The 27,700-nt window shown below is 46.7% G+C and overlaps 1 protein-coding gene and 1 pseudogene across 6 annotated transcripts; both read left to right on the forward strand.

Annotated features, from left to right (window-relative positions):
- The first annotated feature begins 4,285 nt into the window (after positions 1–4,285).
- On the forward strand, positions 4,286–25,666 carry LOC142097764 (hemoglobin subunit beta-2-like). 6 transcript variants are annotated; one of them, XM_075179887.1, is made up of 5 exons: positions 4,331–4,398; positions 4,945–5,023; positions 5,832–5,932; positions 6,189–6,411; positions 25,472–25,666. In XM_075179887.1, the coding sequence occupies exons 3-5, from the start codon at positions 5,841–5,843 to the stop codon at positions 25,589–25,591; spliced, it is 435 nt and encodes a 144-aa protein (XP_075035988.1). In that variant the 5' UTR covers positions 4,331–4,398; positions 4,945–5,023; positions 5,832–5,840; the 3' UTR covers positions 25,592–25,666. The 6 variants fall into 6 exon arrangements, with proteins under 6 accessions (XP_075035985.1, XP_075035984.1, XP_075035988.1 ...); XM_075179885.1 differs by having other exon boundaries at positions 4,352–4,456; XM_075179886.1 differs by having other exon boundaries at positions 4,385–4,490.
- On the forward strand, positions 6,626–6,788 carry LOC142098724 (U2 spliceosomal RNA; annotated as a pseudogene).
- Positions 25,667–27,700: the final 2,034 nt, after the last annotated feature.

The following is a 27,700-nucleotide window of genomic DNA, read 5'->3' on the forward strand; positions in this document are numbered from 1 at the left end:
CTGCCCCTATCCTAAACGAGTGCATACCGAATCTGCTCTCGTCCCATCCAAGAGCTCGCATGCATTTTTTAAACACTGCTGCAAATTAGAACTTTGTTAAAGGTGATGCATTACTATTTACCAGAAAAACCTTGCTTCCCTCCGGCCTGACCTTCAACAATGACTCAACTGCCACCAAAGGACAAACCACAAAATCTCTCCTGAGCTGAATCCACCTTCCCTTACCAACCTGATCAGTCTTTGACCTGTGTATCTTACACAACACTGAATCAGTCGCCACCACAACATTCTTTTGTAGCAAGCCCGTACCCACTGACTTACTGGACTCCGCCACCAGCTCACTAATTTTGAAGGCCCCACTAAATGCCATAATAAAGGGATTTTTAATTAAAGTTGCCTCTCCCTTATCCTTACATATTGCTGGCGCCACTTGCACCAACCTCTTCAATTTTTGTATGTCACAGGCTCGTGAGTATCTGGCCTACATATCTCAGCCTTAGCCCATCCCTTCATTATGGTGCGTATCACAAAATATTTTGTCTCATCTACCTTCCCGTGAAGCTTAGAGAAAAAGGATATGCCCGCCAACATGATGTTGAATCTGGCCCTAGAAACGTGTTCCTCCCTCTGCTTACCCACGAATTTCAACAACAAATTAAAGGAATTATCACCCTTCAAAGCTCCCACTGCCTTAAAGTGCTTCCACTTCTCCCAAGCCGATCTCTTCACCAATTCGCTCATACCGACTCGACTATCTGCCAAAGATGGGAGGGGCATGTTAATCGTACCATTTTTGCATGTGTCGCCACCGCCCTAAAAACTGCCCACTTAAGTCGATACAGTGAATCAGCTATAACATTCTGCTCTCCTGGAACATGCTTTGCCTTAAACGTTATGTTATAATGCAAACATGCTGCTACCAAGCACCTCAGTAGCCTAATGACTGGGGGAGATGATGCTGACTGCTTAATAATGGCCTGCACTACCCCCAGATTGTCACACCAAAACTGAATATGTTTATTGTCTAACTTCTGGCCCCAAATTTCCATAGCTACCACTATCGGAAACAACTCCAATGCAGCTATATTCCTGGTAAGGCCTTTTGCCACCCACCTATCTGGTCATGTCTGCGCAAACCACTCTCCTTGCCAATAAGCACCAAAACCATAAGCGCCTGCAGCATCTATAAACAACTGGACTTTACCTTGTAGTACAACCCTGCTAGACCAAAGCCTTACACCATTAAATTGCTTGACAAAGTGACCCCACACTAACAAGTCCTCTCTCAATTCCCTGCCAATGCGAATAAAATTATGTCTTTTCTTTACACCAACTGTGGCCCTTTCTAACTTCCTCTTGAAAATCCGCCCCATGGGAATTACCCTGCATGTGAAATTTAGCTGTCCTAACTGTTGGGGAAGGAGGTGACTGCGGACTATCAAACATATACTTTTTCTAGCTCTGGTTCCCCCATATTTGTCAGTCATATTTAAGCTTGTGTATATTCTATTTTGAAAGTAGTTAAAATAACTGCCAGGTTATATCGTTAGCATGCAGATTAGTCCATTGTTTCAGTCCAGGCAAAAAGGATTATTGTCCACCAGTCCTGTATTAATGTACATCACACCAGGCGGTCTCTTATCTTTGTTTAGCAGTGGGTCTATGTGTACTAGCATAGGAAACAGGTCCACAGACAGAGCTCTATGTTTATGTAACGGACTTACCTGATCCCCGCCGCTCCGTCCAGAAGCCGCACTTCTGCATCCAGGACCACGTGACCGCACCCGGAGGCGGTCACATGACCACAACCCAGAGGCGGGGATTTTGAATCCCCTTCAGCATAAAAACCTCACTCTGGCACTCGCTGAGTGTCAGAGCAACACTTACCTGTTCCTGGCTCCTGTTCTTCGTGGATTGCAGTGTCTTCCAAGTGTCCAGTGTCTTCCTGTGTGCTGATCTCTGCCTGTTTGACTTCCCTGGTTCTTCTATCCCTGTGTACCGACCCGGCTTGCTGACCATTCTCCTATTCTTGTCTGCTGTATAGCCACATAACAATACCTGTTCCTAATTAAATCAGGAGTGACTCACCTGCTATCTCCTTGTCTGTAGGTTTACCTGTGATGAGGTAATTTCTGAGCTTAAAAGACACCTAGATAGGACAGCAAATTGGCATTCACTACAAAGTGATAGCTGAGGTCAGGCTGGCGTTGAGATATATTAATCTCTGCCCCTGACAGGAAAGTGACAATAGGTCCCTGGAGTATTGCCGTTGCCCCGATCTACCTCTCCAGGTCTTGGAGAGCTGTGTGTCAAAAGCAGAGTGACAGTGACTTAGGGCCACTACATTTGCTGGTAGTCTTAAAGGAGAGAGAGGAGAAGCTTGGGTTGCAGTCCCTGAAAGTAACAAGCATACTGGTAAAGTGTTTTCATTATACCCTGTATGTTGTCTGTGCCAAGTTATTATTTAAATATGTTTAATGCTGTTTGTTGCTACCATTTTGTTAAATAAACTTGTTTGTTTTATTTCGGATATTTGCCAGCTGTGCGGCCCAGAAGGTTACGCTGAACTCGGTATCCTCACACTCTTGAAAATCCGCCCCATGGGAATTACCCTGCATGTGAAATTCAGCTTACAAATACTGCATTTGACCAAGTGTAACTTTCTTCGCCCTTACACAACATGTAATTGCCTCACCCAGGTTTACCACTTTTGCCATTGGGAGCCTGCACTCCTTCCTGTGTGTATCGATCACAATGCTCAAGTATGAAATGACAGCCTTAGGGCCCTCTGTTTTATCTTGTGCAATGGGAACTCTAAAATCCTTAAACATATTCTCCAACTTTAACAGCCAATTCTGACACTGATCTGATTCCGCTGGCCCCACTGTCAAAAAATCATCCAAGTAATGTACCACTGACTTGCATCCTGTGCTTGATTCAAAACACCACTGCAAAAAGGATGTAAAAGTTTAAAAAAATGCACATGATACTGCACAACCCATAGGCAAACACTTATCCATCAAAATGAAAACCCATTAACTTAAAATTGCACCCAAATCACAACCCACAGCTACGCTTCCCTGTATGAAAAGAATTTCTTTATGCGACTCCACCAGCCCAAGCCTCTTCATTACCGCATCCACCCCGGGGCCCACTAGTTTCTTCTTCCTCCTATTATACCTTACTACCCACAGCTGTTCCGTCAACGCTTTATACATCACCTCGCCTTCCGACTTGGATGAACTATAGTCACTTGAACTGTAACCCACACCCTCTTGATCCTTATAAGCATCCCTAACTTTAACATTTGCATTATCTACATTGTCACCATCAATTACATTACAATTTTGCACAATGCTATTATTTATCTCACCATTCCCTTGCAATGTGATGAATGTCTTAGTGGCTGCGCTGGGAATGGCGTCAGCTGTAAATGATACACCGGCAGCTGCTCTGGCCATGGCGCTAGCTGTCCATTGTGCTGGTGTTGGAGTCCCGCTGGACTGGGTGTGAACTCTGCAATGTCCATCCATAGGTGCCATGCTGGGCATGGCATTGGCTCCTGTGGTGCTATATCTTCTTGCTTCATATTCCATGTGTGGTTGCTGCTCCTGTTCGTGTTGCCATGACACACCCTGCCTTGCAATAGATTGCTGCCTGATGCCATTTCTGATATAAAATGATACAATGTCCTAGATCTGTGCCTCTGGCATAGCTATCCAATCTCCCATGACTGTGGCGTTTGCAACAATGGCTACCCTTATCCTGCTGATAACTGAGCCTTGGTGGTGAACGATACATTGGGGGCCTTCCAGACATTTGCAATCTTTCATAGAGGTACACAGGCAAGCCTTGATTCCTTGATGTTCTGTGATAGCCTACATAACGATTGTCTGCCTGCATTGGTGTATATTTTGTGGATGTATAAGGGGTTGATTGGGGGTGCCGGTCACATAGCTGTGTTGGCAACATGCACACCCATGAGCATGGTGTCTCTGCATTGTAAAGGTAACTTCTCAGCGCTGCCCCTTGAGAATGCGCTGATGGTGTGCTTACTGCTGCTGAAAGTGTGCTATCACTTGTGACGCTGGTTTTAGGACTAAACTTAATTTCTGCAGACCCCTTGAATTAAAATCCTCCTCCTCTGCAACTGCATTCCCTGCTTGTGTGTTCTGCCCAATGCAAATCTCACTAAATTCAATTGTCAACCTCACCCCTTTTTGTTGTTTGCAATCCTGCTTTTCTGTCTTTGTTGTATTGCTGCTTGTCCTGCATTCAAGTCCTTTTCCCTTTCAGTTGTCCTGCTTTGTTCATGCTTTAAACGTTTTTGACCCTTCCCCAGCACCGTATCTGCAGCCTCAGTGAGACCATGTGACTCCACGATCGAGCTACCTGGCTGTAAGCTATTCACCCTCTTCACTCCTGAAATGCTTTGGAGGGATCCTATTTCTTGCTGGTCGGTGCTCCATGATTCAGCTGTATATGTGCAAGTAAATAACACACAGCTCCCATGTGCAGGCTGCAGACTGAAAATGTTTCTAATTAAATTTCTCCCCCTTCTCCTTTTAATCCCTTCGCTCTGTCTCATGTCTTGTCTTGCCCTCACCTTTCCCTGAGTGGATACCTGCACCACTCAGGTGTGAAATGCGGGATGGACTTCCCTGTCTGTTCCCCCCTTATCTGTATGATGCTCACATAGGCCACCTGGCACCCATCCCCCTTTATCCGTCCTCGGCGCCATTGCTGCACCTGTGATTCCCTTTAGTTTTCTCCTGCTCACATAGGTCTGTCTTCTCTCTTGGGGAGAAATCACATTATGTAAAATTGTATCCAATAAGCAGAAGCATTATATTTCATGGTTTCCTCTTGACAGATTTCATATTTATTCTAGTAATGTTTGAAATACCTAATAATATCCTAAACATTAGAATGATATGATTACAGCTTTAAACACTTATAAGAAGCTAAAGGAACCTGTGACTCTCCAACTACTGTGGAACTACAAGTCCCTTCGGCTAACAAGGTATGCTAATATTTGCAGTTCATCAGCAGCTACTCCTCCACAGTTTGCCTAAGCTTTATGATAATTCAGTAAAATAATTATTTACTATTATATAATTTTACTGTAGCCTATATGTTTAAAAAGGAATAGAATTTTCTGGTAAACACTATATTTATATTCTTAAAACACATGTATAATTGCCCAAAGAAAACGTAAATCTATAGAGCAATTTATTGTAAAACAAAATTATGTGAAATGAGTACACTGTATGTAAAACAGTTTGAAATTGCTTAAAATACAATAACCATTTGCAGATGTTAGTACATACAAGTAAAAGAATGACTCAGCAATAGTGTAGCACTGGTGAACCTTTAGAAAAAACAAGCTGGATCTTGCAGTTTCTACAGTAGCTACAGTGCCACAGTTTCTCTAAGATTTACTTTTGATAATGCAGTATAATAATTATTAAAGACACCATTATATAGTTTTACTGCAATCTATATTACCTTTAAAATGGGGTATGATTTTCTGGTAGACATTTCTCTATGCATGTTTAGTATCATATTTTTGAAACACAACGTATAACTGCACAAATGAATATAAACATGTAAAGCAATTGTAAAAATAAATGAAATTAATGCACTGTAGGTAAAACAGTTTGAAAATTCTTAAAATGCAATTTTCATTTGCGGACCTTTGAGATTTTAGTGGAAAAGGGGACAAAAATTACACAGAAATAGTGTAGCATGGGTGGACCTTGGAAATGCTCTTATAAATGTGTCCACTATCCCATCTTGTTACTGCAACTGTACTAACAACCTTTAATCAGAAATCCACCATGGTCCACTGGACAGCTGAAGAGAGAGCCGCCATCACTTCTGCATGGGCAAAAATCGATCTTGAACAGGATGGTCTGGACGCTATGAGCAGGTAACACATAACTTTATATTTATAAGATAGTACATTGTACAGTGCAGGAAATCCATTTATATGCTATACAGCATAAGAGATATACATTTAAGGAAGTGCAAATTTATTAATGTAGATATAACAATTTTATGAAGTATATAGAAAATGTGTAAATATATTAGAACTATGTAAGTAGCATAGTATAGACATAGAAAGGAAGAGTTGAAAACAGAGCATATTAACCATTTTTCTTATGCAATCTATTTGTATGCATTAGGCTGCTTTTTGTCTACCCCTGGACCCAGAGGTATTTCAGCAGCTTTGGAAACCTGTCCAATATTACTGCCATCACTGGTAATCCCAGGGTCCGTGAGCATGGCAAGAAGGTGCTCACCGCTATTGGCAATGCCGTTAAACATCTGGATGATATTAAACATTACCTGGCTGACCTCAGCAAGAGTCACGCCCAGGTGCTGAATGTGGACCCCGAAAACTTCAAGGTACAGTAATAAAGCTGCATGATAGTAGATTACTGTCATTCAATTCTCTTTCAAATAGGTTGATGGAATTAAGTTAGAAAGTAGGAGGAATTTAGTCATGATGACATCAAGTACTAGTCTGACCATTACTTAAAAAGTATTTTAAAGAAAATAGCTAATATTATGAAAGAGCAATATATTACGATATAAACTCCATTTTTGCCTATATACCATCTGTAATTCTCTGCCTTTTGGCTAAGATCAAGTGTAGTATCTGTTCTTATCTCGCCTAACACCCGGTGGTCTTAATGCTGATTGTGGCTCATCCATAGCGCAATCCAACACTGGTGAGGGTTGAAACAGGTGTAGACTTTACTGCATGGTGCACCTGTCTTTCTCCTGCCCAAAACCCAGTGATCTGAAACCTGATTGGGGCTCATCGATATTACAATCTAACACTGGTGAGGAACTGTTAAGGACCCTGTTGCACCCAATCTTAGCCTGCCAGGAACAAGAAGACGAATACGAGGAAGATCGACTCTGAAGAAGAAGCTCTGCTGGATCCTGCCTGCTGGGGAGAATACATCGGGAGCAACTCCAGCTGAAGAAGCCTTCCTCTCCTCGGGACCAGCTCCAGTGGAAGAAGTGCCTCTCCTCAGCGGAAGCCCCTGCTCCTCTCTGCCCAGCGGGGGGATACCTGCACTGCTCCTGCCACCCCTTCAGAAGATTGCCCTACAGACAAGCCTCTATGCACCAGGAAGAAGAGCCAGGAAGATGGGTTCTGCTGCAGCTCCTGCCTCCACCCCTGCTCCTGCCCCTGGGAAGAAGGAAGGAAAGACCACCCTTCCTCTTCCCACCCCCCTTCCAACCTCCCTCCACACTCCTTCCCTCCCTACCCCTGTTGTGACAGCACCTCCCTCCTGTCCTGCTGTCACAACTCCCTCTCCCTCCCCAACCCGCTACCGTCCTCTTCCCACCTTCACCCCTCCCCCTGTCGCAACCCTCCCTCCTCTCTCCCCTGCAGTAGCACTAACCCCCTCCACCGCTACTGCAGCTCCCTCCCTTTCCCTGGAAGATTTTCCCCCTCTTGTCTCCTGTGCAGGTAAGGGGAACCAACTAAGGAGGAAGAGGAAAGAGCTAGACAGCCCAGCTGGTGGCTCTGACTATTCAAACAAACCAGCGGTCGAGATCGGAGAGGACCTCCTCCTGCAGGAAGAGGATCTGGAAGAGATGGTGGAGGAGTTGCTGGCTCAGGATTCTGAACAGGAGGAGGAAGTGGAGGAATTCCTGCAGCTGCCCAACATCTGCCTCTTCGACCAGCTGGAAGAGAGAGGTCTGCTCCCATCTCACCATGAAGACACGGGCAGACCGGACCAAGTCCCACCGGACAAGGAGGGTAACTAATGTATTGACTGTGCTAACTTTCTTTTTTCTCCCAACTAATGGCTAATTTTTCACTTTTTACCATTAATGTGAGGAGTGTGAAGGATAAGATTAGAAGTCAGTCTGTGTTTACCTTTCTAGACAGTCAGAAATGTGATAGGCACCTGGGTAGGCAGTGGTCTCACGGGCCTTCCTATTGGTCTGGGGGGAGTGACTGGGTCGCCATCCTTATCAGGAGAAGCCTCTTCACACTAGATTCCATTCAGGAGTTTGTCTGCGGCAGATTGCTTATCGTAGATGGCTCTTGGGTGGGTGAGCCTATCAGACTCCTCTGTGTGTATGCATCCCCTGGTAAAAATGAGCGTTTGGAGCTTTTCCAGACCCTGCGGGCCCAGCTCGCAACCACCAGGGCGGTAGTGATCGCCGGGGATTTCAACTGTCCTATAGAGGAAGGAGGACGAAGTTCTAACAGCAATGCTAAACTTGATGTTTCTTCTAGGTTGCTGCAGGAGATGGTAGCCGAAGCATCCTTTCGGGATGCAGTGGGATCCATGGGGGCCGGCTCTGTAAACTATACTTGGAGCTGCCACGATGGCTCAGTGCGTTCCCGGATTGACTTTGTGTTTACCTCGAGAGCGGTAAGACAGAACAGGCATGTCATGGTTCCCTGCTTCTTTTCTGACCATAGGGCCATTCTCTTCGAGGGGGTTCTGGGCCACGGTTTTCCTCCCAGCCCAGGCTCCTGGAAACTGAACTGTGCTCTGCTAAAAAAAGAGAAGAGGTGTTGGTTGAGCAGAGGGATGCTTATGTGACTTGGAAAAATTATAAAATGTATTTTGATTATATGTCTAACTGGTGTCAACTGCAAATTTCGCAGTTTCTTTCAGGCTAAGGGTAGACAACAGGCATGTGAGAGGAAGAGAAACTTCAGGAGGCTTCAGCGTCAGCTGCAGTTCCTGCTGGATCTCCAACTTTGCAGCTGGGATGTGAAGGATGATCTGGCGGAGGCCAAGTGGGGTCTGAAAAGGCACTTCGAGGAGGAGTCCAGATGCATCATCTTCCGTTCCAAGGTGGAGAATCTGGAGAAGGGTGAGAAATGTAACTCTTTCCTTTTCAGAAAACTCCACTCCGGCCACAAGCCCCTGACTGAGCTGCAGGACGAGACTGGCACCCCCAGAAAGGGGAAAGAGGACGCCATGGGAGTCGTCACAGACTACTACAGCAACCTCTGCTCCCCTAAGGCTAAAGACACTGATGCGGCTGAATCGTTCCTGTCAGGTATCACTAACCTTTTTGATCCTACAGGTAGAGCAGCCATGGAAGTCCCCCTCACGTTGGAGAACTGCACTCTGCCGCTAAATCCTTTAGGCCGGGTAGGAGCCTGGGCAGTGATGGTCTTCCTGCGGAGCTCTATGTAGCGCTGTGGGACCTCATTGGCCCGGACCTGCTGGAACTGTACGAGGAGATGGTGATGGAGGGCAGAATGCCTCCGAGAGAGAGGGACTGATCACGATTTTGTACAAGCGCAAGAAGGAGAGGTGCGACCTTAAAAATTGGAGGCCCATCTCTCTCCTGAATGTGGACTACAAGATCCTGGACAAGGTGCTAGCCAACAGGCTAAAGGTTGTGATTGAGTGGATTGTTCATCCTGACCAGACTTGCGGCATTCCTGGTCGCAGGATTGCAGACAGCCTTGCGCTGCTGAGGGACATGGTCCACTACATCAAAGATCGCCACGCACACGTGGCCCTGGTCAGTCTTGAACAGGAGAAGGCCTTTGATCGTGCTTCTCATGATTTTATGCGTAAGGTTCTGTGCAGGTTTGGACTGGGTGATATGTTTTGTTCTTATGTTAACCTGATGTACCTTGACATTTACAGCTCGGTGTTGGTGAACGGCTGGAAGACTGACCCGTTTTCAGTTCTGTCTGGGGTCAGACAAGGCTGCCCTCTTTCACCTCTTCTTTTATTTGTTGTATAGAGCTCTTCACGATGTGCATCAGGTGGAATACAGAGATAAGAGGCATCACAGCACCAGGTCCAGACCATCTAGAGGCCAAGTGTTCGCTCTACATGGACGACGTCATAGTCTTCTGCGCTGATCAGTGTTCGGTGGCAGCACTCGTCCAGACCTGCAAGAACTTTGGCCGAGCTTCAGAGGCAAAGGTCAACTGCGGGAAGTCAGAGGCGATGCTGTTCGGACAGTGGCACCTGTCATCCCCCACTGCATTCCCCTTCACAATCAAGCCGACTTCATCAAAATCCTTGGAGTCTGGTTTGTTGGAAAGGAGGTGGCCCTGAAGTGTTGGGAAGAGAGACCGGAGACAGTCAGACAGAAGATTGGACTGTGGAGCCTCAGAGACCTTACCATCGAAGGGAAAGCACTGGTGCTGTGCAACAAGATCCTTCCCGTTCTGCAGTACACGGCCCAAGCTTGGCCACCTCTTGCTGCTGTCTGTAAAACAATCATGAGGACAGTCTTTCACTTCATCTGGGGCTCCAAAATGGACAGAGTGAAGTGGTCAGTTATGTACAAGGAGCCCCTCAAAGGTGGAAAAGGGATCCCAGATATCCCCACCATGCTATGGGGCTTCTTTGTTTGTAACTGCATCCGCAGCACACTCCTTGAAAAGAACATCTGCTCTGCTGGGAAGTCCATGTCCCATTTCTTCCTCCTACCTCTTTGGAGGACCCTTGTTTGGGACAAATGGGACAGCTCCTTCCCTTACAACTGGACTACATAATGGACAATTTGTGAGGGAGCACAAGCTGGAGGGACTTAAGCCAGACTTGTGGAAGCCTAAAACTATCCACAAGATCATCAGAGCGAAAGACATTATGGAGTCTGTTCCAAGGCTCCCTGTTGCTACAGCCAAACACGTCTGGGAGAAAGTGGCCTCTAAGAGGCTGACTAATAGACATAAGGACATTGCATGGATGGCTATCCAGAGGGTCTGCCTCTCAGGACCAGGGTCACCATCAGGGGGGGTACTGTTGTACCGGGCCCGGGCTCACCAGGGGGCCCGGTACAACAGCGCAACACATACTTACCTGGGGGCCCGCGTAACAGCCAGGCACCAGAATGCGGTCGCAGGGCTGGAGGAATCATTCCCCTGCGATCATGTGATCTGTCACATGATTTCTGAAGGCGGCCCTGCTCAGGACAATCATGCACTCCCGGAACCTGTGCAGATATGAATACTGCCCCTTTTGTATCACCAGAAGGGAAACAGTGCAGCCTATTTTTTTGGACTGTCCCACTGCACAGGCACTGTTGGATGCCCTGGAACATGAACTTAAGGACAGTGTGCCCAGGACTTGCCTTTCATACCATTCGGTATTTTATGGATTATTTCCTGGAACCCACACCATTGGGGCAATCCAGGAGGCCTGGCACCTTATGAACTGTTATAAGGACGCTATGTGGCTTGCCAGGAATCGCCTCAACTTGAAGCGGGAGATGATGACCATCCAGGACTGTTGCAGGCTGATCCACAGCCTGCTAAGAGACTATAACACCCTTGACAGTCCTGAGGAAGAAGAAGACGATGATTGATTGTTATTGATTGTCGTCTCCCTCTTCTCCTCTTGCCCATTGTGTGTTTTTTTTTTCAATAAAATCTTTGGTTTGTGCCTCCCCTCCCTTACCTCCTCACAGTTTGAAGTGTTATTGATCGTCATGCCTTATTTATGCACCCTTCCCTTTTTGTGTCTGTCCTCAATAAAACTTTTTGCTCATGACTTACCCCACCCTACACCTCACATCTACTGTTTTTTATTGTAATGTGATATTGTTTAATGTTTGAATGGTTAGTGCAGTACTTGATGTATAGTGTAGGATGTTATATTTTGTACTTTATACCTTGTATTGTACTAAAATGTATGCATGATTATGTTTTACGGTGTACTGTGTACACTTGAATGTAATGTATTGCCTGTAGGGGTGTGCACCGGCCACTTTTAGTGTTTTGGGTTTTGGGTTCTGATTAGCTTGAGGTTTTGGGTTCTGATTTGTTTTGCCAAAACACCTGACGAAAGGTTTTGGTTCTGATTTAGGGTTTTGGGTTCGGATTTATTTTTAAAAAAGCATAAAAAGTGTTTAAATCCAGTTTTTTTGTTTTTTTCACTCCTACGCTATTATTAACCTCAATAACATTCAATAACAATCATTTCCACTAATTTCCAGTCTATTCTGAACACCTCACAATATTGTTTTTAGTCCAAAAGGTTGCACCGAGGTAGCTGGATGTCTAAGCTAAGCGACACAAGTGGGCGGCACAAACACGTGGCCCATCGTAGGTGGCTGTGTAGGCTTGAATGGCCTTTTTCTGCTCCTCCATCCTCTGCAGCATATAGAGGGTGGAGTTCAAGCGCGTCACTACCTCTTGTTTTTGTTGATGGCAGGGCATGTTCATGCTTTTTTGATGTAGCAGGAACAGTGAACGTAATTTAATATCTGATACTAATATTTCTGCACTGCAGGAACAGTGAACATAGTTTAATTACTTTAATATCTGATACGAAGCTTTCTGGACTGCGTAGTGGAGTGGCCCCGGTACCCAATTTGGTACCGGGGCCACAATACCTCCTCCAACTTGTCTGAATTCCACTGCACAGATGGCTGCTCTTACATCCTCTGCAGCATATAGAGGGTGGAGTTCTAGCTCGTCACTACCTCTTGTTTTCGTTGATGACAGGGCATTTTCATTCTTTTTTTATTTGGCAGGAACAGTGAACGTAGTTTAATATCTGATACAAAGCTTTCTGGACTGCGTAGTGGAGTGGCCCTGGTACCCAATTTGGTACTGGGGCCACAATACCTCCTTCAACTAGTCTGAATTCCACTGCACAGATGGCAGACACCGGATGCACGTCTAACACCAACATAGCTGTTAAGGCCGCAGTTATCCGCTTTGCCATAGGATGACTACTGTTGTACTTCGTGCTCATGGCAAACGACTGTTGGACGGTCACATAATGCCAAAAAAAGAGTTGCAAGATGGAGTTGTCCTTGGGCCCTCCCACCTACACTGATGTTGTTGAAATAGGACATGCGCACTTTAACAAACCAATCATTTCAGCGAAAGGGCCTACCAAACTGTGGCTGAAATGATAGGTTTGTTTGGACCCCCACAAAACGAGCTGGCAAAGAAAAAAAAGGTGCAAGATAGAGTTGTCCTTGGGCCCTCCCATCCACCCTTATGTTGTTGAAATAGGACATGCACACTTTAACAAACCAATCATTTCAGCGACAGGGCCTACCAAACTACTGTGGCTGAAATGATTGGTTTGTTTGGGCCCCCACACAAAAAAAACTATTCATCTCTCCCTGTACAAACTAAACTGGCTCTACTGAGGCAAGATGTCGTCCTCATCTTCATGCTCTGATTCCTGGCCCCCTTCAGTGTGTACTTCCTCATCCTCACACATTATCAATTCGTCCACGCTGGACTCCACAACCACAGGTCCCTCTGTAGTATCTGGAGGCCAGTGCTGTACTTGATTGAGGAATTGATAATTCATTTTTATGAACATCATTTTTTCTACATTTTGCGGAAGCAACCTCCTTCGCCATTCACTGACCAGGTTCCCCGCTGCACTAAAAACTCTTTCCGAGTACACACTGGAGGGGGGACAACTCAGGTAAAATAGAGCCAGTTTGTACAGGAGCTTCCAAACTGGCTTTTTTTCCTGCCAGTTAGAATATGGACTGTCTGACATGTCTACTTGGATGGTGTCAGCAAAGTAATCCTCCACCATTTTTTCAATTGTGACAACATCCAATGCAGCGACAGTAGACATGTCTGTAATGGTTGGCAGGTCCTTCAGTCCAGACCAGGTGTTCTCAGCATCCCCGCCAGCGGGTCTTTTAGGAAAACTGAGCTTTTTCCTCGCAGCCACAGGTGTTGAAGAAAATGAAGGAGGAGCTGTTGGCATGTCACGGTCCTCTTCAGAGGACAATCTCCTGACCAGCAGGTCTTTGCACCGCTGTAGACTTGTGTCCGCCGGAAACAGAGACACAACATACGCTTTAAACCAAGCATCGAGCACGGTGGCCAGAATGTATTCCTCTGACTTCAAAAGACTGACCACCCTCGGATCCTGGCAAAGCGTACGAAGGGCTTCATCCACAAGAGCTACATGCTTTGTGGAATCGCAATGGTTTACCAGCTCCTCCCTCACTTTCTCCAGCTGCTTCTGCAACAGCCTGATCAGGGGAATGACCTGACTCAAGCTGGCAGTGTCGGAACTGACTTCTCATGTGGCAAGTTCAAACGGCTGAAGAACCTTGCACAACACGGAAATCAGTCTCCACTGCGCTTGACTCAGGCGCATCCCCACTCCTTTGCCTATGTCGTAGGTGGCTGTGTAGGCTTGAATGGCCTTTTTCTGCTCCTCCATCCTCTGTAGCATATAGAGGGTGGAGTTCCAGCGCGTCACAACCTCTTGTTTGAGGTGATAGCAGGGCAGGTTCAGGCTTTTCTGATGTTGCTCAAGTCTGCGGTAGGCAGTGGCAGAATGCCGAAAGTGTCCAGCAATTTTGCGGTCCACCGCAAGCATCTCCTGCACACCCCTGTCACCTTTCAGGTAATGCTGCACCACCAAATTTATTGTGTGGACAAAACATGGCACGTTCTGGAAATTGCCCGTATGTAATGCCCGCACAATGTTACTGGCATTGTCTGACACCACAAATCCCCAGGAGAGTGTAAGTGGGGTAAGCCACTGCGAAATGATTTCCCTCAGTTTCTCTAAGAGGTTGTCAGCGTTGTGCCTCTTACTGAAACCGGTGATACACAACGTTGCCTGCCTTGGAACGAGCAGGCGTTTCGGAGATGCTGCTACTGATGCAGCTGCTGTTGCTGCGGAAGGCGATGCATCTACCCAGTGGGCTGTCACAGTCATATAGTCCTTCGTTTGCCCTAAACCACTTGTCCACATGTCCGTGGTTAAGTGGACAGTGGGTACAACCGCATTTTTCAGAGCACTGAGGACACTTGTTCGTACTTCTCTGTACATCTTTTGTATCGCCTGCCTAGTAAAGTGGAATCTCGATGGGATTTGGTACTGGGGACACAATACCTCCATCAACCGTCTAAATCCCACTCCACTGATGGCGGACACCGGGTGCACGTCTAACACCAACATTGCAGTTACAGCCGCAGTTATACGCTTTGCAATAGGGTGACTACTATCGTACTTTGTGCTCACGGCAAACGACTGTTGGACGGTCAATTGTTTTGTGAAGGACTTAGCGGTCTTACGACTTCCCCTCTGGAAAGATGACCGACTAACAGCAGCAACAGCAGCAGTGGCAGTAGTAGGCGTACCGCTGCAGGATTCCTCGGATGAATCCTGTATTGGAGAGGACTCAGTCTGGCTGGTGACATGGCCTGCAGGACTAAATCTGATGGAAATCGTGGAGGAAGTTGACGAGGAGGGTGTTGGTGGTGTGTATCCAACAGGACCAAGAGATTTAGGTGTCCCTGGACTGATGACGGTCCTAGCCCCAGTTCCTGAACTAATCACTGAACTATAAAAATTATTCAGGTGACGTATAAGGGAGGATGTCCCTAGGTGGCCAAGATCCTTACCCCTGCTTATTTGAGCTTTACATAAGGTACATATGGCCATACATTTGTTGTCCGGATTGGGATAAAAATAATTCCAGACCGAAGAGGTGCATTTCTTGGTCTTCTGACCAGGCATGACGATGGGCTTTTTCATCCCATGGACATCAACTTCCCCCCCCTGGTGCCTCATTTAAAATAACCACATCAGCGTCCTCCTCGTCAAGTTCCTCCTCAGCGCCAGCTACATCAATAGCCTCCTCCCGGTGTACAACATTGACACCTTGATTATCCAAATCTGGATCTACACTGTGGGTGATCCTTCCAGCATATGCCGAGGGAGTGCTGCAAATGGTGGAAGGAGCCACCTCTTCCCGTACAGTGATGGGAAGGTCAGGCTTCGCAACCACCAACACCCTTGGACTCGCCTTGGGGATTTGTGATGTCATCTGTTTAGAAGGCAGAGTTGTTTGCTGTGTTGTTGCTGACAGCATAACTCTTTTAAATTTTTTTGAGGGGGGCAGGAGGGCTTAGATCCTTGGGTGAAGCTGAACCACTAGTCATGAACACGGGCCAGGGCCTAAGCCGTTCCTTGCCACTCCGTGTCGTAAATGCCATATTGGCAAGTTTACGTTTCTCCTCAGATGTTTTTAATTTTCTTTTTTTTGCTAATTTTAGTGAACTTTGGGTTTTTGGATTTTACATGCCCTCTACTAGGAGATTGGCATCGCCCTTGCCAGACGACGTTGATGGCATTTCATCGTCTATGTCATGACTAGTGGCAGCAGCTTCAGCATTAGGAGGAAGTGGGTCTTGATCTTTCCCTACTTTATCCTCCAAATTTTTCTACTCCATTATATGCAGCACAAGAGAGCGTACCCCTAAACCACACACACTTTGGGACTGCAGAAACAGTGAACGTAGTAATATAGATTGCAGTTCCTATTTTTTGGACTGCAGAAACAGAGAACGTAGTAATATAGATTGCAGTTCCTATTTTTTTGGACTGCTGAAACAGTGAACCTAGTAATATTGATTGCAGTTCCTATTTTTTGGACTGCAAAAACAGCGAACGTAGTAATATTGATTGCAGTTCCTATTTTTTGGACTGCAGAAACAGTGAACGTAGTAATATAGATAGCAGTTCCTATTTTTTGGGACTGCAGAAACAGTGAACGTAGTAATATTGATTGCAGTTCCTATTTTTTTGGACTGCTGAAACAGTGAACGTAGTAATATTGATTGCAGTTCCTATTTTTTGGACTGCAGAAACAGTGAACGTAGTAATATAGATTGCAGTTCCTATTTTTTTGGACTGCAGAAACAGTGAACGTAGTAATATTGATTGCAGTTCCTATTTTTTGGGACTGCAGAAACAGTGAAGGTAGTAATATTGATTGCAGTTCCTATTTTTTGGACTGCTGAAACAGTGAACGTAGTAATATAGATTGCAGTTCCTATTTTTTTGGACTGTAGAAACAGTGAACGTAGTAATATTGATTGCAGTTCCTATTTTTTGTGACTGCAAGAATATATTGCTCTATAATATTTTTTATACCTTTTTAATTATTTTGTTATTTCTATTTTTATTTATTTTTTTGGTATTTATTTTTATTTTTATTTTTTTCAAGATTTTTGGATAATTATCAAATTACTATGGACTTAGCAGAAAAAAATACAGGACAAAAGCACCACTGGACTCAGCAGGACAGACACTGGCCAAAGCACCACTGGAATCAGCAGGATAGAGCACAGGGCGGGGCATCACTGGACTCAGCAGGACAGAGAGAGGAGGTGTTTTGTTTCAGCTCTGACTTCCAGAAGCCTGCAGGGTAAAGTTCTGTGTCTAGCCCAGCCTTGATGGAGGATCCTGGGGGGGGAGTGGAGGAGAGCCCCCAGGCTTCTGGGCCTATGGAGTTATGTATGGAGAATAATACTACCAGCCGGCCTGATATCAACCGGGCCACGGATCTGGTCCCTCCAACTGAAGGGGTTTCCCCGGGATCTGGGGATGTGTTTTCCCTAAGCATGATGGAGGAGATGGACGTACACCCAGGGCCTAGTGAACTTACCAGGCCTAAGCTATCCCGTATGAAGTCTAATACGGGGGGGCAGGAGGTGGAGATGTGTACCCTGACTCCAGTGAGGCAACTGGGGCCCGGGGTGAAACTGTCAGCGGGGTTGAACATGCAGCCGTGTGTGGACCTGGAAACCCTGCAGCCTGTGCTGATACAACAGGCTAGGGGAGAATCCTCCCGTACGGGACCCAGGATGGGGTCTGGAGGGGCCCGGGAGATCCAGGCATCTGACTCTGTGATGCAACAGGAGTCGGGATCGGGTGAGGTGGAGGACGGGCCTAATATGGCGGTGGATCCGGCAACAGTGTGTCTGCCCGATTCGGAGGACAGTGAGCCAGATGAGATGGAGATTGGTGCTCAGATCAAGACACTGGAACTGGAAATCAGCGGTCTTGACAGACTTATCACTAAAAAGAGAAAGAAAAGGAATCGCGCTTTTAGCCGCGACAGAGCGATGTACTCGACGGAGATTGAAGAGCTAGCCGAAACCCTGAAAGAAAAGGAAGAATTGCTGGTTAAATTAAAAGTGATTAAACAGGCAACGCTCCTAGAAGACTCAGCGCCGCTGCCTCCAAACATGGCGGCCGGGTCGCAGGAGGTAACCGAAGATGGCGGTCTCTACAGCGAGATCCGTGTGTTGGAGGGTGAGCAAAGGTCGGTGAAGGGCCAGGTAGGAACCGAAGGTGTCCCCGGTGGGTGTACAGTGCGGGCTTCTGTAGGGGGGACCGTATTGTATTCCCAGCCGCCCGCGGCTTTTCCGGAAGATACCGGAAGTGACAAATCGGCCCAGAGACCGGTAAGCTCCATGATCCCTTCGGACTCAAAGAATGTTAAGATTAATGTAATAAAAGCAATACCTAGCGGTAATGTGGCAGCAGCTGAGGCGGGGTCTGATCCAGGGAGTACCAGGGTGGTAGCCTGTGACACAGCAGCTGTGCTGTCCTCCGTGGCGCAGTCTCGCTGTCGGCCTGATCCAGCGATCCCGATCAGTACATCCGTTGCTGACAATGCTAATGCTACTGATAATGCTAATATTATTGATTGTGCTAATGTAGCTGATAATGCTAATATTACTGACAATGCTAATGTCACTGGTAATGCTTGCGTTACTGATAATGCTAATATTATTGACAATGCTGGTGTAGTTATCAATGTTATTGACAATGCTAAAATTGCTGATAATGCTAATGTCGCAGATAATGTTGATGTTACTGATAATGCTAACGTAGCTATTAATGTTACTGACAATGCTAATATTGCTGATAATGCTAATGTCGCAGATAATGTTAATGTTACCAATAATGCTAATGCTACTGATACGGTTGGAGTAGTTAAAAATGCTGTCTCGGTGTGTACAGATAAGAGGGTGGTTGCGATTGAGCATAAGGAGCGGGGGGATAATTTGAGGAGTGAACTCAGCCCGACTCAGGCCAAAATCATTGATACTACATATGGTCCCTTATGCATAACAGACAGAGCCAGGAAAGCGGCTGCTTTAATAGAAAGTGCGTCTAAGACTATGCCTAACATGTTGGTTGGTGGTGATGTACTAGTGAGCAGTTCTGGAGTCTGTATGACAGCCTCAGAAGAGGTAGGCCCTTCATCGCGTCAAAACTTGTGGGGGGGTAGCAGTCTTAGGGTACAGGGAGATATTGTTGTCCAGGGCTCGATTATGAGGTCAAAAGATCCTCTCCCGGGGCCAAGTACAAGTTCTCTCCCGGGGTCAGGCCAGGTAGATCCAAGTTCCCTCCCGGGGCCAAATACAAGTCCTAAGAGTCCTCTCCTGGGGCCAAGTATTCACCCAGGGCTGATGTCATATGCGGGTGCAGTATCTAACTTAGGTTTAAGGCCCAGTATGAATACCCAGAATATAGGGCCTGGCCCAACGGCAGCTCAGCCCTTCAGGCGTCGCAACGTTGTACAACTAAAATATATGGGGAAAGACCCCCCTAACAGACCAGATTTTTTAAAAGTTTTCCTAGAGTCATTTAAGTTTGTCCCAGCGGATCTCTTTGCCTGCATCCACCCTGTTAACACTGCGGAGTATGATGTAAGCTTCGTGTCATATCAGGGCCTGCAGACTTTCTGGAGCAGGTGGGGTGGGTGCAGGTCGAGAGATCCATGGGTTAATTATAAGGCTATCGCCATAACTCGCCAGGAGCGAGTTAAAATTACTATATTGGTAAGAAATGAGTCTATACCAGCAGCGGACCTTGGGTTTTGGGTGGGGAGATTTGCAAAGATGGTTTCGCCTCTGGTCAAAGTGCCAGACCCAAGTCATGGCGTCTGGGGTGGCGGATGGTCCACCACAGTAGATCTAAAATGCACGGAGGCTGGCCTAGTACACTTGCCGTCCGCGGCTTTCATTGGTCGCGATAGGATCCAATGTTTCTACCCGGGCCAGCCGAGGATGTGCCACAGATGTGGGGACTTCCGTCACCTCAGTGCCAACTGTCCCCAACAAAAGTGTGGGCATTGTGGGGGCATGGGCCACGAAACCAGGACATGCAACCAAATCAGGTGCAATTTATGTGGCACAATAGGCCACCCCTTCAGTAAGTGCCCCCATGCGGCTCATAACGCTGCGGTTACAGATGAAGAAATAATGAGGGCAGTCGAGGTGGTAGAAAATGTGGAACCAGTGGAGAAACCGGCAGAACCCATGGAAAGTCCTGCTCCTCCGCCAAATCCCCCGCCCCTTAACTAAGTTATCAGTACCTTCGATGGCCAAAGTTCAGACAAATGAATGGTCCAGGCAAAAGAGCAAAAGCAAGAAGAAGGGTACGGGGAAGGAAGGGTTAGTTCTATCAAACAGGTTCCAGTTCTTGTCAAGCGAGAAAGAAAGTATGGAGGAGGGGGAGATTAGGGTGAATAGGGAAGGTGCTTTAGTCCAAGTAACCAGGCAAAATAGGAAATCACAAAAGTCAAGGGACCTGCCTTTAGGGGAGATAGCAAAAATAATGAGAAAGACCAGTGTCAGGAAAACTGCTAGGCACTATTTGAAGGATAAGGTGACAACCCCATCTGGGCCTCCTTCTGTAGAAGACCTAGTTCCCCCTTGATACAGGATCCCCCCCCTGGCCATCCCATAGAAGCCGGCCCCCCTAGTGGGGTGCCAGAGTCCCCGGTGGTGAGAGATCGGTCTTCAGAGAGTGACCCGGTCCTTGTTCCTCAGAGTCAGGATCCTCCCGTGTGTCCTGTACCTCCTAATCAGAAACCCCTTGAGGTCCCCCATAGCAAACCCTCTGGTTTGCCTCATGATCCGGTTTAAGTTGTTGGGAGCAGGGCCCCTGGGTGGCGGTGATCCTGGTGGGTCAACGGGTAGGATGCTAGGGTCAGGCGGAGTCCCTCCCTTGGGGGAAGAAGTTGTCCTCAGGGGGGAGGAGTCTTTGCAGGCAGGCCTTAGTTATAAAAGGTTTGGCTCCTCTGATGAGGATTCAGGGAGGAAAATAAAAAAGAAGTGAGTTGTTACTACTGTCTAAAGCTCTGAAGGATGGCTTCCCAGCCCATTAGATTTGCCACTATTAACGTGGCATCTATTCTTTCCGAACGAGCTCGTTATCTGGCCTTTGATTTTTTCAGCACGGTTGAGGCTGATTTTTTATTTTTGCAGGAGACCAGATTAGGTCAACTAGCCGACCTACATAAAGCCAAAAGAGAGTGGAGGCGTGGGCCCTCCTACTGGTCTCTTGCGGCCGAGCCGTACGGTGGGGTGGCGGTGCTTTTTACCGGCATGATAACCATCCAGCGAGTCATTGAGCTTGAGGTAGGTAGGTGCATGGTGATAGATGTCAAACTGAGGGGGCATGACTTAAGGTTGATTAATATTTATGGACCCCAAACAAAGTGGGGTCGGAAATGCCTCTTCAGCGCCATAAAGCCATACCTTTTTACAGCCCGGCAGATAGTCTTTGGTGGTGATTTTAACACCGTCACTAGGACAAAAGACAGGGGAGGTTCAAGGACTTCTCTGGGCTATGATTCCCTTTTTTTAGTAAGTATGGTCAGGCAGGCTGGTCTGGTGGATGCACACATTCGTCATTTTCCAGACCACACGGGTTTCACTTTTTATAGAGGTAGTTGTAGGTCTAGGATAGATAGGTTTTTTGTTAAGGAGAGCTCGAAAACCTTGGCTCCAGAGCTGAGGCCGGTAGAGTTCTCCGACCACGTTTACCTATCTATGTCCTTGAATGCTTCGGAGACTCTTCGGAAGGGTAGGGGTCTTTGGCGCCTGAACTCTAAGCTCCTAGAGGAGGAGTTGATAAGACAGTCTTTTAGGGACTTCTTTGAATCCCAGGAATCACTTTTGGAGGCATGTTGGAGTAGGTCTGAATGGTGGGAGATGCTGAAGAAAAGGACCCGGAGCTTTTTTCGGGGCCTTGTAGCCAGAAATAACTTGTTAAAAGAGAGCACCTACATGGCACTGAGGAAAAAACTTGGGTTCTTGATCTCTGGCCAGGGGGATAGTGGGGAGATCCCCCGGGTGAAGGCTCAGATGAGAGAGATACAGTATGACCGGTATGCATCCTTGGTTCTGGAGAGGGATTATGGGAGGTACCATTCGCCCGATCCTTTCCAGAGCTGTAGGAACTCGGTAGATGCTAAGGAGGTGAGGGGCTTGCGCGATGCTGAGGGTGTCCTTAGGGAGGAGAAGGAGGGCATTCTTGGTGTTGTGCGGTCCTTCTATTCCGATCTCTTATCGGAGAAGTCACTTGACAAAGAGAGGATGGACCAGTTTTTGAGGGAAACTCCTGGCCTTGGTGATTTTAGCGGCCTGCTTGAGTCCTTGGGCGATGAAATAACGGTGGACGAGGTCAGGATGGCGATAGATGGTTTATCTGTCAAGAAATCCCCAGGCCCAGATGGTCTTACATCTGAGTTCTTTAAAATCTTTGGGGACATCCTGGCTCCGCGTCTCGTGGAGGTTTTTAATGAGAGCCTGGGTAGAGGTTTATTGCCTCCCTCCATGAGGGTCTCTGCCCTTATCTTACTGTCCAAGGGGAAAGATCAGTCATGTATTGAGAACTGGCGCCCCATCGCTCTTCTCAATACTGACAGGAAGATTCTGGCGAAGGTGCTTTTTAATAGAGTGATGCAGGTTTCCGGCCAGTTGCTCTCTCCTTCTCAGCACTGCACTGTGAAGGGCCGAAGCACTTTCAGTGCTGTCCTGGCGGTGCGGGAGGACTTTTAGCGGTGCCGTGCGGAGAAGTGGGGGAAGTACCTTTTAGCCTTAGATCAGTCGAAGGCTTTTGATAGGGTAAATCATGAGTACCTTTGGGCTCTACTTCTGTGGTATGGTCTTCCAGTGCGGGTGGTGAATTGGCTCCGTACCATTTATAGACAAGCCGAGAGCTTCCCTCTTGTGAATGGTTGGGTGGGTCAGTCCTTTGAGGTCAGCTCTGGAGTAAGACAAGGTTGTCCCCTGAGCCCCCTCCTGTATGTGTTTGCCATAGATCCCTTCGTCAGAAGGGTTGGTGGTAGCTCGTTGGGAGGTGTGCTGTTGGGTCCGGAGTGCCCCTTGAAGGTAGTGGCCTACGCTGATGATGTTACTGTTGTCTTGTCGAGTTCCGCGGAAGCTGAGGAGGTAACGACTCTGGTCCGTGGGTATTCTGAGGCCAGTGGCTCATTAGTAAACCAGGAAAAGAGTAAAGTTTTCTGGATGGGGGAGGAGGGTTGTGAATTCAACCTTCCAGACAGTCTTCCCCGAGCGAGTGAGAAGATCAAAATTTTAGGGATTCATTTTGGCCCTGGTGATTATGCCAAGCAAAATTGGGAGTTAAGGCTGGAGGAAGCTTCCCGGAAGGTAGTGAGCTGGAAGAGGTGGAAACACTCTCTCCGGGAAAGGGTGGACCTGATCAAGACCTTCCTGATCCCGGTATTCCTGTACATCAGCTATGTGTGCCTTTTGCCGGAGTCTTTATGGTCTAGGGTTTATGCAGTTTTCTTCCAGTTACTCTGGGGGAATAGGCTGAATCTGGTCAAGCGGGCTGTGACCTACCGACTGAGGAAGGATGGGGGCCTGGGTATGATTAACCCTGTGCTGTTCTTTATGTCAACCTTTCTGAAGTTGCACCTTAGTAGTCTCCTAGTTGAGACCCCTCCTCAGTGGGTGGGAGGCTTCAGGGTATGGGTGGATCCCTTCCTCAGTGCATGGTATGGGGGAGGCACCGTTAAGAGTTTCCGGGTCCGGCATGGGTATCTCACGACCTACGTTTCCTTGGGATTGAAGGTGACAAGGCGTTGGGGCTTAGGGGCGGGGGAAGTTGGGAGCTCTTCTAGAAGGGAGTTGGAGAAGAGAGTCCTGCACTCCCACTTTTGGGTTCCGCTGTCACTGAGAGACTGCCCAGGTGATGTGAGTTCGGTGGGGCTTTCTTTGATTAACTCGAGGAGAATCCCGTTGAAGCTTCAGGACATTGCCTGGCTCTCCTTTCACGGGAGACTTTTTGTAAGAGGGAACCTTAAGCACAGAAATGCTGATGATCGTGGCTGCCCACGGGAGGAGTGTCTAGGGGTGGAGGAGACTATGGACCATTTCTTGCTCGAGTGTCCCTTTAATGTAAAGGTTTATAAAAGAGTCTTCAGGTCGCTGGGGATCCCCTGCCTTTCGGGGCTTAGTTACCCTGAATGGGTCTACGGGGCATTCAAGGCAAGGTGGAGGGCTTTTGATTTCTGTACACTTTTTTTAGTCAGTTTAGTGGTCAGGTATTTCACGTGGAACGCACGGTGTCAGGTCACCATCCGGCAGAAAGTCCTTCCCTGTGAGGTAGTGGTGGAAGATATTCTCCACGAGGTGTGGAAATTGAGGGGCATGGAGGGTCGCCGGATGTCCAATGCTAACTGGCTCAAGCTGTGGCGGAGTCTGAGACCTCCTTAGGGGGTCAAAGTCTGGTGCCTCTCCTTTCTAAGTGGCTTCTCTTGCTGTCCTTTCACCCCATTAGATTTTGTGTGGTGGAAAATTTTTTCAAGTATGGCTTACATGCACCTACAACTTGCTTCTTAGTGGGATACGGTGATGTATATGAGTTGGGTTTGTTGTTTGTATGGTGGCACCTTCTTGTTTTATGTGATTTTATCCTTTTATATTTACTGGACTTATGAATTGGGCAAATAGCCCTTCTGGACTTTCGGTTAAGTTAGGCAAATCAGCCTTTGATTTCAGTTGGTCTTTTTTAATATAGGTTGGTGCCACCTTTAGTAAAGTCTATTGGTTTTATTGTTTCATATGTAATGTTATGTTGCAAGTTTTAAATAAAAAAACATTAGCAGTACAGAGCACTGGACAAAGTACTACTGGACTCAGCAGGACAAAGCACCACTTGACTAATAAACTAATCAGCAGGACAGAGCACAGGATCAGAAACAACCTCCCTCTTCCACTAACCACAAGGAGAATGAAGATGGCGGCCGCAAGCAGGGCATTTATTACATCCGAGTCTCGCGAGATCCGACGCGAGACTTGGATGTCATAGACTCGTTTTCGAGTCCTTGGGCGGCCGGAAGTACCCGAACAGTGCTCGGATCCCGTCAGATCCGCACTGTTCGGGTGGGCTCGGATTAGCAAAATCCGAACCCGCTCATCTCTAATTGCCTGTGTTTTTTGTACTTTATACAAATAAAGCTTCTTTTTTAATCAAAAAATCTGTAATTCAGAAATATATCACAATGAAAGGAGAGAGAAATATCCACACATAATAAACATGTAATTATGAGGCTTGCTTCCTTCCAAACCAACAGGATTTCAGACATTCAAGTGATGATCACGCCTAAGTGCCACTGAAATCAGAAGCACTTTAGTTCAGAAGCATTCTAGGATGAGAATAAGAAGCACTCTAGCGTGAGAATAAGAAGCACTCTAGTGTGAGAACCAGGAGCACTCTGGGGTGAGGATCTCTGGAATGACAGAGGTCCTGTATCAGACCCATCTGTACATATAAGATGCACATTTCCTGTACAATGATCTCAAAAATGTATGTTTATCACCTTTCACTTCCATGCACAACTCCCATTTCAGCTGATTTAATAAACTAATCATGTTGCGTTCTATTCACAGCGTTTCGGTGAGGTGCTGGTGATCGTCTTGGCTGGCAAGCTGGGATCTGCATTCACCTCTAAAGTCCATGCTGCCTGGGAGAAGTTTATTGCAGTTCTGGTGAGCCAAGGATACCACTAAATCTCTGTGATTATTTAACATTGAGTCACCTCTGCATAAAATCAATAAAAATAAAATGATATTTTAAAAGAAAAACAGCACATTATGTTTTCTTTTAGATTCCTATCGCAATTTTTTATCCTTTTGGATTAATGATGACAAAGTTTAGTCATGTTAATTTAAAAAGAAAGTCTGTTTTTAGATTCCTATGTCTCAATAAATGAAAACTACATGGCAAATTCAATAAAAAATTGTTACAATTTTGGTTTAGTAATTACAAAGTTTAGTCATGTGGGACACACATGTTGTACTGATTCTTCCCACCCATGTAAAGTATACCAATGTGTAATTCCTTAGGTATAAAGTCATATGTACGTTAAGAAGGAAAACTGTATCTATAAGAAGGAAAACCATACATGCCAACTTTTGAGATCTCCCTTCCGGGAGGAGAGATCTCGCTGGTGATTTTTTTGTGGGCGTGGCCAAGTGGGACATGTCACTTGGCCCCACCCCCTAATGTGCCACAGTCAGTTTGTCCTATTATAGTGGGGGGGGGGCCGATGACATGTGTACCGCATCAGTAAGCTCCACCCCTAGCAGCCAGCTAATCGTACAGGCCAGGAACCGGGAGGTTGCTCTGCTCTCCCTGGAGTCCAGGAGGACTCCCAGAAATTCGTGAGTCTCTCAGACATTCCTGGAGAGTAGGCAACTATGGGAAAACTGTGGGAGCTGCCTCAATCTGCAAGTTTTGGTGAGCAGCAAACTCTATGGAAATAATATAAGAGATGCACATGTTCATCTATAGCATATGTCAAGGTGTATGCCCACTTCCTGGTCCTGGTTTTGAATCCACTTGAAAATGTACTTGGTGGAATCAGTGATACATCACTTGAAAGTCCATCAATAATAACGCACTTTAGGAACAACTCCTATATTAATTGAAACATTTTTTTTTCTATAATACTGATCCATTTAGCCTCTCTGTTGTTTTAAATTCATATTAACTAATGAGAGTGATATGTCACTTTTAATGTATTTTAATGCTTTTATTATTAAATCCTTTACCTTTCTCATAAAAAGAATACTTTTCCTCAAAAGTAGATGTGTGATGTTAAAAAGAGCATTTGTACTGCAGGTTAATTTGATCTTAAAATGGGGCAAAATGTAATTTCCAGGAAAATGTTGGATCTCGCTGTTATGATCTACCCCCTAGGTTCCCAAACTGTGCGCCGTGGCTCCCAGGGGTGCCGCAGCGCTGCCACAGGGGTGCCGTGGCAAGGAAGAGAGAAAAAAAACTTACCAATCTGGCGGTGCCCGGGACCAAGCATCCTCCTCGCTCCTCACTGAATGTCGGGTGTGACGTCTTCACGCCCGACATTCAGTGACAAGCGTCAGGAAAGAGGATGCTGGGTCCCGGGCACCGCCGGATTGGTAAGTTTAATTTTTATTTTCTTCCTGGCCATGGCGGGATGCAGAGGGGGCAGAGCGAGGATGCAGAGGGGGCACAGCAAGGATGCAGAGGGGGCACAGCAAGGATGCAGATGGGGCAGCGTGAGGATGCTGAGGGGGCACAGCGAGGATGGTGAGGAGGCAGAGTGTGTGGATGCAGGGAGCACAGAGTGTGTGGATGCAGGGGGCACAGAGTGTGTGGATGCAGGGGGCACAGAGTGTGTGGATGCAGGGGGCACAGAGTGTGTGGATGCAGGGGGCACAGTGTGTGGATGCAGAGGGGGCACAGTGTGTGTGGAGATGATGCAGGGGCACAGAGTTAGTTAACTGTAAATTATTCTTTGACAGAAATATAATTGAAAGAAATACATAAAAATATTATTTTCCCCTGGATTTATGTGTATTTTTGCATACAACTAAATTAGTATTTCTGTCCTGACCTAAAAACTTATTACGTTTTTTGACCCAGCTACTTTTAAAACAGAACTGCTCGGTAATTATTTTGGAGGGGTGCCTTGAAAAAATTATGGACACTCTAAGGGTGCCGCGAACTGCAAAAGTTTGGGAACCACTGATCTACCCTGTATCTCTGTGTGCATATTACCCTGTGTTATGATCTGCGTTGTTTCTCTGTGTGCATATTATCCTACAATACCTGTGATCCTCCAGAGGTGCTGCTTT

This window comes from Mixophyes fleayi, chromosome 7 (genome assembly GCF_038048845.1).
Source record: "Mixophyes fleayi isolate aMixFle1 chromosome 7, aMixFle1.hap1, whole genome shotgun sequence".
NCBI lineage: Eukaryota > Metazoa > Chordata > Amphibia > Anura > Limnodynastidae > Mixophyes > Mixophyes fleayi.